Here is a 15,477-nt window from a genome sequence, read left to right as displayed (position 1 = left end):
CAGCGTCTATAAAAAAGTATTTGCCAGTTGGATTAAGGAGGTCATGTGACTTTTAAATGTTTACATATAGAAGGTGTAGTGCACTTGCACTTTAACCTTATATTGACATTATCTTATCCAAGCACATAGCAAGTGGTTGTGGATAATCCTGCTATCGCACTTTATGTACTCTGCTGTATATTTTTACTATAACTTCCTCTTTACAGAACTGGAATTTTTGAAGGTGTTTCTTTCTGATCTGTTGTAGGTTAGTAAAGTCATTTAGAGTACTCAGTCAAACAATGCAGTGGTATATCTTTACCTTTGTGCTTGCTAAACAGATGCAGGCTTTCGCACTATATTTGATTTCATTTCAAATGGAATAGTTTACCTAATAGATTTGTTGTAGTCTTTGCCCACCCTTTTATTGCTACCAATCATTCAAATTATCAAGATATCCTTAACGGCCAGCGCAGCACTCAGTCCTGATAAGAGAGTTTTTTATGGTCTCATGAGTGATTTGCAGTCTCAGAAAGATAACAGAATTGTTTAATATGTTTGTACTTATCTTCTGTAGTACAGAAAGGAACTACAGTGTTGTTAGTGAGGTCTTTCCCCACAGGGGGACACAGTAAATAAACACAATGGCAACAGACCAATTTCCAACTGAGTGTGTTTCTAAAGTGGACTGTCCAAATCTGTGCAACTTTCTGAACTAAAAGCCAATCCCCGGAGACCAGAGCTAAGTTGTCCTTGGCTTTGCTCCTGTAGGGAGGCAAATGAATGGTAGCAATGAGAAAGAATGAAGAATATCAATGCCTCTAATAAGACCAATGATTCCATGTCTACGTCACAGATTCCTCTTCATCCAGTGCCAGATGTTCTAGTACATGAAGTTCTAAACCTGGCATTCAAGCACTTTAAACACAAAGAGGGGTAAGTAAGCATCATCACACAGATGAACCAGAGACACAGATGAATAACGCATGAATAAAAGGTGCTGATGAATATGCTCTTGACTGTGGCGCACTCATTTTTGGGTTTGGCTTTGCAGTCATCAATTGATTTGTCTGATTGAGAAGATCAACTCTATGGTCATTGTGTCACTATAAACTGTCGGTATCACACTGTTACTTCTCTGCATTAAAATATCTCAAAACAACTAGACCTATGTTATATATTTTGTTGACTTGTGTACTTACATTATCCCAAATGTTTCAACCCGTTCAAACCCTGAAAAATCTGCAATTTTATTCAAGACAAGACAGTGCGTTCCATTTGCTCACCTGTCAGTGGCGTCATGTAACCTTTATCTCCTGTAGTTGCTTTAACTTCAGAGACACACAGGAACACCAGATGATACATCAAAGAGTGAGGAAGGAATTATACAATGTCACAGAACTTACTCAGCAACAGTAATACAGATTTTTTTTCATTGACTGCATGCCATTTTGCAACATAGTGTTTCATTAGAGACCTAATATATTGATATATTGCAGTATCTATCCATCTTATTACAGTGTGCCACTCTGACAAGTGGCTCATGCCATCAGCCAAGCTAATGAGTAGTAATTTTATTACTTAACAACAACACGCTCTGCAAATTTATTTAATGTGATTGTTCAAACCACAGATAACAGCACAGGGCTAATCCAAGACTGAATTCGCAGTAGCTGTATTTGTAGTTGACTTGTCTAATGTTTACGATAAGTTACCTTAACGAACGTGACTTGCAGCTATTAATAAGAATAAAATTACAACGTGAATAAACTGTGACTAAACATAACGTAAATACATTTCTGTTCGTGAACATGATGGTTGCCTGAGTAATGTCAGACAGATTTTCATCGGCAATAGTCGTTGTTTAACAATGAAGACAACAACTTCCACGATCCCATTCTGCCTCATGACATCATTAAAGTCAGTCTTTTGTCACTGTTTTGATTTTGAGACCCCCAGCAGCAAATATTGCTTACTGTGTGTGTGTGTGTGTGTGTGTGTGTGTGTGTGTGTGTGTGTGTGTGTGTGTGTGTGTGTGTGTGTGTGGTGTTTTTTTTGGTTTGTTTTTTGTTTTTTGTTTTTTTTTAAAAAAAGCACATTCGACTCTCCTTGAGCAACTTGAGTTAGCCTCGAGTAAACACGCTTGCAAAGTTCTTTGTTGTTCTGTTGCATGGTCAGTTTTATAGCACAGTGTCTTCCACAAAAAGGGCATTCATTTGTTTAAGTAAGATGTGATAACATATGCTTCAATTCACAGGTACTGTGGCCCCAACACTGGCAATGTACACATCATCGCAGACCTGTATGCTGAGGTCATTGGAGTCCTTACACAGTCAAAGTAAGCAACAGTAATTCTGCCTGTTAACTGGACACTGGCTAAATAGTTCACAACTTATCACATTCTCAGTCACCAGTTAAGCTCTGTCATTTCTTTGGGGAGTTTTTTTTGTTTGTTCTGTAAGTGTAGATGTATATATTTACACTCTGTGTGTGTGTGTGTGTGCTCAGGTTTCAGGCAGTGAGGAAGAAGTTCATCACAGAACTGAAGGAGCTCAGGCAAAAAGAACAGAGTCCTTATGTAGTCCAGAGCATCATCAGTCTCATCATGGGCATGAAGTTCTTCCGGGTTAAAATGTATCCTGTGGAGGATTTTGAGGCTTCTTTTCAGTTCATGCAGGTAAATTATTGTCATTTATTTATGCATATTAACCAGAATGCACCTACAGCAAGAGTGTCCGATACGTGTGTTTGCTAAATTACACCAGACATTTTTTTTTTTACTGCTGCCTCTTTGTTCAAACTCAGCAGCTCTCCGTAGCTATGGCTCATAAAGCTAGATGAGTAATGATCAAAGGTGAGGTTTGCCAAGAAGCGAGTGTATGTGTGTCTTCGGCTTTGCTAAGAGCTGTGAATGGAGCTGTAGCTTTTTCATTCATCTCTATACACACTAAACGCACTGTTCTCTCTACATCATCATGATTTCCTGTTGTGTTAATTGAACATACAGTGGTTTATGTCCGTCACTCTGTTTCAGTATTTTTCGTGGTTGCTAACCATGTGACGATATTTTAGAGCCTGAACAATACAGGATGGTTACATTTTGTATTGCAATTGAAAATGCAAAATTCATTCCAGTTAGGTTTGTCTCCTATTAAAGGCTAACATCAGTATTTTTGACCTTGACCCTATTTTCCCATGTTTCTGTGTCTAAGTGACTAATGAGAGCAGCAATTTTTGAATCTGGTGCAGTATTTTGCAAGAGCGCTGCAGCCAGCAGCCACAATACATGCTGCAGTGTCACCATCAATTTACATTCACTAAAGATGCTTGTTTTTGCCCCTGTCATGTCTTACAATTTATAAAGAATAACCCTACAGAGATAGATCTCTTTGTTAAAGAGTAAAATTCTTTTTGTTTATGCAGAAACAGCTCTGAAATCACTAGTGCCAAACCCACCAGACTGCATTTGAAGAAACAGTCATTTAATTCTCGTAAAACACACTTCATTTAAAGTTTACAGAGGCAAAATAAAACTCACAAAAATGGTCTTGGTTTGTCTTTACACGGTTCCAACAGTCACCAGTTCTGGTTTGGTCAAAATAAACCCTTAATTCACTCAGTTAGATGTCTGTATACATGCTAAAATTACTGTTGTAAATGAAGTTGAGTCGAATTTGCGATGGCAATTTCAGGGCTGTTTCTGGTCAGACAGAAAGCTCTTTCTCTGTACGGATCTACTCCACGAGTTGTCAGACACTCAGAATAATAATCTGGGCCTGTCAGTGGCAAAATAAAGCACTTTCAGTGGATGTAAATTGACGGTGCAAACATGGTTTGCAGCCTGTTTCACTGCAGCCAGCTGCAGTTCAATACTGGACCAGTTTTAAAAGTTGTTGTTCCCATCAATCATTTAGACAAAACAACATGGGAAAACAGGTCCAGTTTGGAAAATACCGAACTTATCCTTTAACCTATTTATGCCTGCAACTGAAATTTTAAATTTCCTCTGGTGGAAGTCTTCTCTGGGCTAAACTGAGCACAAATCTGAAAAAATGTTCAGAATCTGTCAAACCATTTGGCTGACAATCAAACTTTCCCTATTAAACTATATTTAGGGCAAATGGGACTACTGTTTCTTTTTTTGTTTTGTTGTTGTTGTTGTTGTTGTTGCTGTTTTAATATTTCATTATATTTAGGAAAAAACTGTAGTCCCATGTGCCCAAAAGACTAAATATAGTTTGACATGAAAATGTCTGTATCCAAGGAACTACAAGGAGCATAATGAAGTACTTATTATCAATGAACTAACAACAAAGACATGCACACATATACAGTGTTAAAACATATTCATAGGTATGTTAACAAAAAAAATTGAAAGCTGTACTGTGAGGTACTTGTCTAAAGTATGTCAGTACCAGATTTTAAGACTTCAGACCAATCAGAACAAAGGCTGTGGCATTTTTCCTTATCATACTAAATATAGACTTTGGGCACAAATAATACTGTTAAAACAAAATTTCCTTGCCTCAGTGAGTCAGCTTATGAAGGAGAAGTGACAATAACAGGATGCTGTACAGTTTCTGTTCTCTTCGTGTGAGCAGCACTCTCTGATTCTGCATCAGCTAGTGTTATAATTCTTTCCGTCACAGATTAGTCAATATTTATTATGTGCATTTCATTTGGAGTTGAGATGTGACGGCACAGTTTTCTTTTCTTATTAAAACAGTACACTTACAAAATGCTTCACAACAAACATTGGGATTCAGATCTTAATTATAGTTCATAACATAAACCTTTTTTCAAGATTGGCAATATTATTTCTTGATTCTGTATGTTTATGTTGAAGTGTGCCATCTCTGGCCAGTATAAGCTGTGTATTCTTCATACTTGTGTGCCTTTGATGCCCTTTCTTAGGAGTGTGCCCAGTATTTCCTGGAGGTCAAGGATAAGGACATAAAGCACGCTCTGGCGGGTCTTTTTGTTGAGATCCTCATCCCTGTCGCAGCTGTGAGTAACGCCCCCAACAGTTTCCACTGTTTTAATTTACCCGTTTTATTTGAGATCCATGGTGATGACTGGTTTATCCTCCAGGCGGTGAAAAATGAAGTCAATGTGCCATGCCTGAAGAACTTTGTGGAGATGCTGTACCAGACAACATTTGACCTAAGCTCCAGAAAGAAGCACTCTTTGGTAATAATTTTATCATCATATTATTTTCTGTCTTCCTCCCCACCCTTATCTCCATGTACTCTGCATCTTTGCTACTTCCTTCACCTTTTGTGTTTCACTCTTCCTGTATTTTGTTAACATTTCCATCGGCCCCAGCGTAGTCAGTCCATCGTCGTCATCATCATCCAGAAATATTTGAAAATAGATACAACCTCATTGTTAGTGTGTTGTTTGCTGACAGTTTATTTTTTATTTTTGTTTATTTATTCACTTTATCTCTCAGAGACGATGCATAATAATAAACATTACTGTATATATGCCAGGATTAGCCAGGAGGTTAGTTTCCATGCTCAGTCCCTGGCCAGGTGTGAAAGTTGGCAGCCTACAAACAGCCTCAAAGTTTTTCATATTTTCATTTTTAGTAATATATCTGTCATCCTGATGTCATAAAAGAGATGTCCGGTTTCAGCTCATGTGACTGTTGTTGCTCCTGGCCCGTCCATAGCGCACAATGCTTTTGTGCTTTTCTTTTTTTTTTTTTTTTTTTTTTTCATGTGCTGAATTACAACATGTGCATACAAATAAAATCACACCCAGTAGATAAAGCCACTTATCCCTTTGCTTCTGTCGATGCTGACACTGTTTGTCTTTCCAGGCCCTGTATCCCCTGGTGACATGTTTGCTGTGTGTTAGTCAGAAGCAGTTCTTCCTCAACAACTGGCACATCTTCCTCCAGAACTGCCTCTCGCACCTGAAGGTACTGCCTGCCTGGGCCTTTACACCCAATCCATTTTAGAAAGTTTGTGCTCTAAAAAGCAGCACAATGACTGTATTCTTCAGATTGAAGTATTTTTAGCACACTATACTTGGCTTGAGGATGCCTAATTCAGAATAAACCTCAGAGGTCATATGACTCATGTTATGAAACAGAAAATTAAAATTTGGTGTTTTAATTACAGGGTGAAAGCATCAATATTTACTGCTGTTAAAAGGACATTAATTATTATTATTTATGATATGATACTCTACTGACTGAAGAAGCTGTCTTGGTTGTGAAGGGTGTGCTCTGTGGTTCTGTCTAAAGATCATAATGTTCTTTCCCCTCCATTATCAAAAACCAGATCTGGACAGGAATAGCACTTGATTTTATAAAGTAATAATAGAGTCTTTGTATTTTGTCCACTTGAAGTATAATTTGTAGTTTTTTTCAAGACAGTCATGAAAAGATTATTAGATGTCACTAATAATCACTAATGTAACAACAACCAATAAAATAAATTAAATGTGTAGCATCTATAAACTCAACCTCCCAGATATCCTTCATTTAAGCTGATGCTCTGTGCATATATGTTATCTCAAGTGCTGTTTTAACTCAGGTCTGTTAATGACTCCCTTTAAACCAATTATAAACAGATCAAACCTACTTTCCTTCTGTCCCCGACCATCATGGAGCCAATTCAGCCGAGAAGCTCATTGACCAAATTACTGTGACTGACTGACTGACTCAGTGACTGCCTTTTCCATTCTACATTGATTGCCCTTTGTGGAGATTGTATGATCTTGTGGTGGATAGATTTCTGTTTTGCGTCTTTGTGATGGTGATTTCCGATTGGTTTTGAATGGCCGTCTGTCTCCTCAGTGATCTCATTCCAGCATTCTCCTTCACCATTGTGATTGTTTTAGATTTCCTTGAACTGAAAATCATAATCAGTCTTCTGCGTGGTGGTGTTGATTATTTGATTGAGATAATTTTACAGGCTTGTGTGATGGTTCGAGTGTAGCGATGATTTTAGTGATTTTTAGAGCTTATGGTCCAACTAGTGATTTTAACCCTGTGGCTGCTCTTAAAAATCGTCAATGAATTACTTAAACTAACTTTCATGAAGTCTTTTGGTTTCACAAACAGGTTATCAGAATTATTTTACAAATCACTACAAATTTAAAAGTTTTTACAGTTACTAGCATTTTGTAAATATGTTATTCAAGTGTTATATTTTAGATTTCCCAGAAGGCCCTACTGTGCTCCTATACAATGTAAATACAAACTATAAATTACAACATTTAAATACCCAGTGTGACACAAATTGTGTGGGAAATCAACAGTTCATTAACTAAATTTACATGCGCAGAATATTCCATTTTTATTCCCAAAAAGACTTTCTGCTGAGCTGTTTACATCGCAAATGAAAATATTCCATTATTATTCCTGTTTACAAGCAGCTGTGCTTCCCCCAATTAATATGCCCCAACATGTTGTTTATTATGTCAAAATATGGAAATGTCGAAAGAGTGAAGCTGCTTGTGCCATTTTGCTTCTTTGCATCCAAATCTTTTTGGCTAAGTACAAACATAGCCTGCCTCTTTCATTCGTCCAACCACCTTTTTGAAAAGGCGCTGTTGTGATATTTAAGCATATCAAAAAACTTGTTGATATCCAAGTCTTTCATAATGTTTAAAAGTAGTGTTTTTTTTTCTTCTAACTGGAAATGTGGGCTTTTCTTTAGGACATGCGTCTCTGCCCCATTCTTACAAACTGCTGGCTAGTTTGTTTGTCTACAGGGCATCCATGACGACAACACACAGAGCTGACCCTAAACAGTGAAGAGGCCTGTGTCGCAAACTGTGCTAAAAAGCTCAGTTAAGATGCATTCTCTATATGCGCTGTATACATGTCAAAAGAATGCTCCTACAACCTGAATAAAACCAGCGTATCCCACTAATTTGGAATATTCAAACAGAATATGCTTTTTACATAAGCCACATCAATATTTTTTATATTTGGAATATCAGTGTGCATGTAAACGTAATCATAGACCCCTTGTAGGGAGGAAGGGCAAAAAGTGAAGTCAAGAGCTCACATAGATTAAGGCATAATTTGTCATTTCATGACAACAGAAAACGTAGCCTGAGTACAGTTACCTTTTCTCTCTGCATGCAATATGTTGTGCATGTGTGTTCTCAGATCCATCATATAGTTTTATTATTTATTTGACGTAAACAACAGTAAGAATAGGGATAAATATGTAGTTATGACTACTTTTAGAAAGAGTTAAGAGTTAAAAATATGCTATAATTGTGTTTCCTGAAACCTGATTTATATTGGTGCCCACAGTACATTACGAACTAATGATAATAATTTATGCCATAATTGGGCTGCCCTACTTTAAAGTTCGATCCCCACAGGGTTAAAATACAGCAATTTGCATTTTGAGCGTGCTTGACATGGATTTGAATGGACTGATTGGGGTGTCGCTGCTTGTCGGCTTTGTAGGTGAAACAAATTTTGGAAATTTTGTTTTGTTGTTTGCTTTTTTTTTTTCCAATCTATTTTCCATTCACACCTTTAAATGTCCTTTTCCTCATCCTTCTGTGTTCCCTTCATGTCCACTGTCGATTTATGTGTATTTCCTCTGTCCCACTGTCTGATTTCCAGACCACAGCACACCTTATTTTACTTTGCTTTTTCACTTTTAAATTAAGATTTGCCTCACTCCATGTTGAGATATGTTATACCATATCAAATACAAATGAGCATGCCACTAATAACTCCAATAATAAATCCACAAGTGGCATGTTAAACAGTTCATTGTATTTCATCTCAGTAAAACAGTGTTGATTTATGTACTGTCACACTGACAAGAGTGACGAAACTCTGGACTGCTCTTGTCATATTTGTTTAGGTTTTGTTTTTGCCTATAATTTGCATGTGTCCCTCCCCAAACCCTGCATTCTTTGTCTCCTGTCATTTGATCTTTTTCTCACGTTGACTCGCTCCAGATGCCGTCTAACAACAGCATCCGAAAGCAGATTGAGACGCTGCAGGTGAGTTATCTGGTGTCAGTGACCTGCCTGGTGCTCCCATTCCTTTTAACAGTCCAGGTCCTGACCATGATGTAGGGTAGTACAGCTCTGCCTGCTTGGCTAATTGGGTAGTGAGTCGTTCTCTGTAGTGACAGTGACGCTGAGGTGTGAAGAGGAACTACTTCTAACTTGTGATATCTCCTTAGGCTTTGTTGCTTTGCTGGTTTGTGTTTTGGTTGGTGGTGATGACTTTGCCTGATGTCTAGTTACAGATTAAGATTGTTACTGAAGATAGATGTTTATGTTTAATAGGAATACACAGTATATGGTTCCATTTAAGACCTGTTTATATGGGACTAGTGCTTCCAGTGGACCTCAGGTGATCTTGAAATTACCCCCTATGTCTGTGTTTTGTGCAGGAGAAGCAAACTCTTTATTTGACTTGAATTTACTGACGTTATTTCCCAAATATGATGTCAAGGCTCTGCACTGTGACATTTGTACCCATGCTGTGTAGCAGCTTCCATAATTGTCGACCAGTAAACAGACAGAAAAGAGGTGCAGAGAAAAAACAAATCACCAAGATACAGATTCGCACCTGACTAATATTATCACATGACCTCTGTGTTTCGCAACATATGATAGATAACTTGCAACGAAATTGTTACTTTCCAAGTTATGGACATGGCAGATTCGCCCAGGATTAGGATCGCAGATGACCTCAATAATTAATACACTCTTTTATTTACCACGCAAATTACGGATTATTAGATCTCTAATCTTACTGACGTATATAATTTTTAAAAAACGATGATGTAAAAGTGCTGGAGCAGCTTGAGCAGCCCTAGTTGACACTGGACACCACGGCTGTTTGTGCTCAGTGATCTGCTGTTCTGTACGACTGTGGTTTGTTGAGTTGTAGGCGCAAAGATTAGACAAATGGTTGTTAGACTGCTGGACTGTGGGTCGCAATCTAGAAACATTTTCTCAGTTAACACTATGCGGTTTTATTTTCCCTGGTTTTGAGATATCTGCCTGTGACATATGTTTTTACAGTACAGCATGCTAAAGCCAAGACATGGCGTGCCATACCAGTAAACATGTGCACCCTCAGTTAAGGATAACTGTGCTAATCCGGGTGCAGGGCCAGGCAGTGATCATCTCTGTCCTAAAACTGTGTCTTCACTTTGAGTTACCAGTTTGACAGCACGATTTTTAATACTCTGTTGAATTGAAAACATCAGAAAAGGTTTGTTGGTTCCTTTTTTTTAAAATATTAAGATGGAGGAACAATGAAAGGACGAACAGTGGCTGTGGTGTGGTTGGATAGAAAGGCGTAGAGATGTAAGCCATAGGTGCTTAATGCCGTGTGGGCAAACTACAAACCTCTGCCAAGCCAATAAGGTAAAGCTGTCATCTGGAAGTCCTTGCACTGTGCCCACATCACACGCTCTGAGCATGGTTGTTCACAATATGGCCCACAATATGTGCATAACTCCACAATATGGATATTCATCATCATAGCAGGAAACTTGGTTGGTCAGTCCAAAAAAAATCCTGAAATATTGACACTTTTTGTTCCAGGACACACTTCTCAATTATTAGTTAAATTTTGTATTAAAATGGTTGCAAAGACTTGGTTATTCTCAAAGAGACGTTTTCTTGGGGTTGATGATGGTCTGCATATTCAGAATATCCCCCAAAAGCCCATAAAATAGTTTTAGTTGACTAGTTTTACTGATGACTACATCTTAAAAGGCCTCAAGCTTAGTGATCATCACACCATGTGGACTTCATCAATCATACATTAGTTAGTCGCTCATAAGAGATGATGCACAGAGACAAAAAAGTGATCATTCAGTTGCCCAGTTTTGTGTTTGATCTTTCTCCTCTAAACAGCTGCCTGATCTCACGTATCTCACAGGTGGGTTGTGAAACTGCCACAATTAAGTTGAGCGGCTCATTTTATTCTTTTTACATCCACAGAACAAAGACCCCAAAATGTCCCGTGTGGCGCTAGAGTCACTCTACAGGCTGCTATGGGTCTACATTATCAGGATCAAGTGTGAGAGTAATACTGTTACACAGAGGTCAGTTCCAGACCCACAGACTGCTCACAAACACACAATCAAACTGTTTTTCTCAGATGGCTATCAGTTAGAAGTTGTTTAAAAATTGGCCTTTGTTGTTCAGCACTAAATAAGCTTAAAACATTCCCCTTTTTTCCCTCACTAGTCGACTACTCAGCATCGTTTCAGCACTTTTCCCCAAAGGCTCCCGCAGTGTGGTGCCCAGGGACACACCCCTCAACATCTTTGTCAAGATCATCCAGTTCATAGCTCAGGTAAGTTTGGAGCATGAATTGACAGGCCAGGATCTCACAGCTGAGCTAGACCCAAGGATACACCATGTAGTAGAGGTCTTCACGGGTCCAAAATGACTGACCGAACCCTAATACTCCCAGGGCATTTGTCCTAAGACATGATTAGACCTGATAACTCTAAAAATATATTTATTGCAGACCCGTTTTGCCCAGATATTAAAGACTGGAGGACCTGGTGCAAGTCTGAGAGGAGAGAGACCTTGGGTCTCTTTTATGAACCAGACAAACCCAGTACATATTCAATTCATGCTTTTTTCCTCTGCTCCACCTCCAACTCGCTGACACTGCTCCTCAGTGTTTTTTCCATCTTACTTTTGCTCTTGTAATCTGATCATAAGACAGCCAAATCATCAAGCAAGTTACACACACAGCACTTATGCGTTTCTTTCATGATCGGCGCTGATTACAGGTCTTCTGGGATCAGCTCGGGTGTTACACATAATGGTAAACAGACTGTGGACCCATGGTATGAGAATGGTACCGGAACTGGAACCATAATTAAACATGGACCTGAACCTGTATGGGTCTAGGCTTAGGTCCTAGCATCCAGGTAGACCCTTGAAGACCTCTACCGTGTAGTAGGTGTGTGTAGTTGATTGCCTGTCTGTTTGTTATTACAGGAAAGACTGGACTTTGCTATGAAGGAGATAATCTATGACCTCCTGTGTGTGGGCAAGTCTCACAAAACCTTTGCGATCAATCCAGAGGTAATGTAGAGACAAGACTTCCAAGATCTGATGTTGTTGGAGTGTTGGCAGATTTTCTGTTTATATCCTCTCCCTCTGTCCACTCTAACAGAGGATGAATATCGGTTTGCGAGCCTTCTTGGTGATCGCTGACAGCCTACAGCAGAAAGATGGGGAGCCTCCGATGCCTACGACTGGGATCATCATGCCCTCTGGCAACACACTGCGTGTCAAAAAGATCTTCCTCAACACCACCCTCACTGATGAAGAAGCCAAGGTCATAGGTAGGTTGGATTCTTGAAACTCCATTTGTGATACATTTAAAAACCATACCTTTCCCTCAAGAAAAAGATTGGTATTGTTCATTTTCTCGTGTATCCTTCAATGTAAGTTTTTTATTTAAAATGTTATTTTATTTTCTTGTTTATTCATTTTTTATATTTTTTTTATTTTTCATTAATTAATTTTTACTTCTTGTATCACTATTGCCATCTCTATTTCATTTAATTTTTATCTTTATTTATTTCTTTTTTATTATTAATTTATATTTATTTTTTAATTTATTATAATTTTGTCCTTTTATACTTTATTTTGAATATTACTAGCTATATCTCCATATATAGAGCTATTTACCTATGTATATTGGGCATGAGAAACTCAATTTATGCCCTGAAAATTTCAGTGAACATCTTTACTTTTTGAAAAATGGCAAGAAGAGACATTTTTGTTATAGGATCTATGTTGTATTGTTTTTACCTGTGAGTGAAATGACTCTGTTGGGTGTTTCCAGGCATGTCACTGTACTACCCACAAGTAAGAAAGGCCTTAGATAACATCCTGCGACACCTAGACAAGGAAGTGGGACGCTCCATGAGCATGACCAATGTACAGATGTCCAACAAGGAGCCTGAGGACATGATAACGTATGTAATGACAACCTGCATTAATACGTTTTGTGTCACTGTGTTACTTCTGACCTGTAGCAGGTTCTCATGCACTGTTTTCACCACAGGGGAGAGAGGAAGCCAAAGATCGATCTGTTCCGCACATGTGTGGCCGCCATCCCAAGACTGATACCAGATGGCATGAGCAGACAAGACCTGATAGAGCTTCTAGCCAAGTAACTCCCCCTCCTCTAACTTTACTGCAGACACATTAGTACACAGTCTACTGTGGCTCAAGTGGGCTTTCAGACATCTTCTAATTTCTTTCTTCCTGTTGGCTTCTTCTGCGTCTCCAGACTGACCATCCACATGGATGAGGAGCTACGTGGCCTTGCCTTTACTACTCTCCAGGCCCTGATGGTGGATTTCCCAGAGTGGCGTGAGGATGTTCTCTCAGGCTTTGTCTACTTCATTGTCAGAGAGGTGACCGATGTGCACCCCACTTTGTTGGACAACGCTGTCAAGATGCTACTGCAGCTCATCAGCCAATGGAGGCAGGCAGTGCAGAGCAGCAATAAGAGCCATGACTCACAGGTAAACGCTTAATTATCAGTGATTTTTTTGTGGTATATGTATTAGTGTAGTTTTTGTTCAGTGACCTGAATGTCCTGACATTTAGATTGATTTTAATTCCTCTACACAGGGCTCAGGCAGCGGTCATTCTCTGTCCCTGGAACGTACTCCTCTGTTAGGTGTGCTGCATGTGGTGGAAGGTTTAGCACTGGTGGTGCTTTGTAGCTGCCGCCCCGCCACACGCAGGTTGGCTGTTAACGTGCTGAAGGAGGTCCGTGCGCTCCACACTGCACTGGGCATCGGCAAGGTAATAACTCAAAACCACAAACCACAGTGCATTTTACTGCGACTGACAAACAGCAGTCAAATGTGTATAAAACTTAACAAGTACTCTGTTTCCTGACATTTGTTCTTTCTACCTGAATCTTTCAGGGGGATGAAGAATTGGCCATTGATGTAATGGACAGATTAAGTGCATCAGTGTTGGAGAGCTTCATTCATCTCACAGGAGCTGACCAGGTATAACTGCCTTTTCTTATTTAGAGAATCATAAAACTTGTACAAATCCTCTGAGGCTCATTCTGTTTTTCTCTGTAGACCAACCTGCTGTACTGCCCCAGTGGGATTGATCTTCAGACGCTAGCAGAGTGGAGCTCATCTCCCATCAGCCACCAGTTTGATGTGGTGAGCCCCTCGCACATCTGGGTGTTTGCCCATGTTACTCAGGGCCAGGACCCCTGGGTCATCAGCTTCTCCAGCTATCTGCGGCAGGAGAACCTGCCCAAACATTGCCCCACTGCCCTCAACTACGCCTGGATGTTTGCCTACACACGCCTGCAGCTACTGTCTCCACAAGTTGACATCAAGTAAGTTTCCTCAAGCCTCTCTGTCTTTGTGTTGTTTGTACATTGATGTTGTTATGTGTTTTCCTATCGTTATGGGTGTTTGTATAAGACTGACTTTAGAAAGGCCTGGTGATGATATCTTTGTGATGACATTATGTGCTCAGATTGTGGACTGAAGACTTTGTACCAAATAATGCTAGCCTAATGGGCTTGACACAAGATAAATAAATCACAAAGACTGATGTAGCATGCCGCCCTTGTGTGTGGCAGGAGGCAGCTACTTCAGTCTCTAGGCTCACTGTTCACTGTTGCACTGTCCTTCTGATGTCATGTCATTAATCTCTGACCTCTTCTGTCCACCTTCAGTAGCCCCATCAATGCCAAAAAACTGAACAGTCTGAACAGCAGTGACTCCTACATTGGCCTTTGGAGAAACTACCTGATTCTGTGCTGTAGCTCCGCCTCCTCCTCCTCCTCCATGTGTTCCTCATCCTCCACCTCTGGCTCCGTCCGCTGCTCCCCGCCTGAGACGCTGGCGTCCACGCCGGACAGCGGCTACAGTTATGATTCAAAGGTCAAGAGCACTGCTGCAGACAACAGTCTGTTCTCACATGTTACAAAATCTTTAATATACAAAAAATGTGTGTCCAATTTGTTTCTGAATGCAATCCAATATCAATTTAGGTATGACTACATGTTATATGTAACCCTGAACTTCAAAATCAAAAAATAAAGAGGACCAATGTAACATCGCCGCAATTAACAATAAACAGATCCTAATATATTTCTTAATTTTTACATTTCAGCCATGAAATTGTTCTGTCTCTTTGTGTCAATAGATTGTTGGTACTCCGTCCCCCTCCTCCCTGTTCAAACACATTGTTCCAATGATGCGCTCTGAGAGTATGGACATCACAGAGTCTCTTGTGTTGGGGCTTGGCAGGACCAACCCCGCGGTCTTCAGGTAAACAACACTTAATGTGATCTGTGGTATACTCAATATACCATGCTATATCTTGATATACTTTGAAATATTTATCTTGTTTATTTTCACGTGACTTTACTGTCATTTAGAGAGTTGATAGAGGAACTGAATCCCATCATAAAAGAAGCTCTAGAAAGAAGACCTGAAGTAAGTGCAGTTCATTGATAGTAGG

The 15,477-nt window shown here is 39.5% G+C and overlaps 1 protein-coding gene across 13 annotated transcripts in view; it reads left to right on the top strand.

The window, feature by feature from the left end:
• Nucleotides 1-15,477, top strand: part of fryl (furry homolog, like) — an 86,547-nt gene that overhangs the window by 32,749 nt on the left and 38,321 nt on the right. For 9 of the 13 annotated variants that reach the window (XM_049589103.1, XM_049589104.1, XM_049589096.1 and 6 more), the window contains 20 exons: nucleotides 836-915; nucleotides 2,237-2,317; nucleotides 2,488-2,656; nucleotides 4,894-4,986; nucleotides 5,071-5,169; nucleotides 5,804-5,905; nucleotides 8,926-8,970; nucleotides 10,936-11,039; nucleotides 11,185-11,293; nucleotides 11,953-12,039; nucleotides 12,131-12,302; nucleotides 12,809-12,941; nucleotides 13,031-13,138; nucleotides 13,259-13,496; nucleotides 13,606-13,782; nucleotides 13,908-13,994; nucleotides 14,073-14,341; nucleotides 14,687-14,894; nucleotides 15,160-15,284; nucleotides 15,395-15,452. In XM_049589103.1, coding sequence (XP_049445060.1) covers nucleotides 836-915; nucleotides 2,237-2,317; nucleotides 2,488-2,656; nucleotides 4,894-4,986; nucleotides 5,071-5,169; nucleotides 5,804-5,905; nucleotides 8,926-8,970; nucleotides 10,936-11,039; nucleotides 11,185-11,293; nucleotides 11,953-12,039; nucleotides 12,131-12,302; nucleotides 12,809-12,941; nucleotides 13,031-13,138; nucleotides 13,259-13,496; nucleotides 13,606-13,782; nucleotides 13,908-13,994; nucleotides 14,073-14,341; nucleotides 14,687-14,894; nucleotides 15,160-15,284; nucleotides 15,395-15,452 — 2,544 coding nt within the window. The remainder of the gene's footprint in view (nucleotides 1-835; nucleotides 916-2,236; nucleotides 2,318-2,487; nucleotides 2,657-4,893; nucleotides 4,987-5,070; nucleotides 5,170-5,803; nucleotides 5,906-8,925; nucleotides 8,971-10,935; nucleotides 11,040-11,184; nucleotides 11,294-11,952; nucleotides 12,040-12,130; nucleotides 12,303-12,808; nucleotides 12,942-13,030; nucleotides 13,139-13,258; nucleotides 13,497-13,605; nucleotides 13,783-13,907; nucleotides 13,995-14,072; nucleotides 14,342-14,686; nucleotides 14,895-15,159; nucleotides 15,285-15,394; nucleotides 15,453-15,477) is intronic. The other 4 variants (XM_049589100.1, XM_049589097.1, XM_049589102.1 and 1 more) reach the window with 1 other exon arrangement.

Source organism: Epinephelus fuscoguttatus, linkage group LG10 (assembly GCF_011397635.1).
Source record: "Epinephelus fuscoguttatus linkage group LG10, E.fuscoguttatus.final_Chr_v1".
Taxonomy (NCBI): Eukaryota; Metazoa; Chordata; class Actinopteri; order Perciformes; family Serranidae; genus Epinephelus; species Epinephelus fuscoguttatus.
This window is presented reverse-complemented; position numbering and strand designations above follow the sequence as displayed.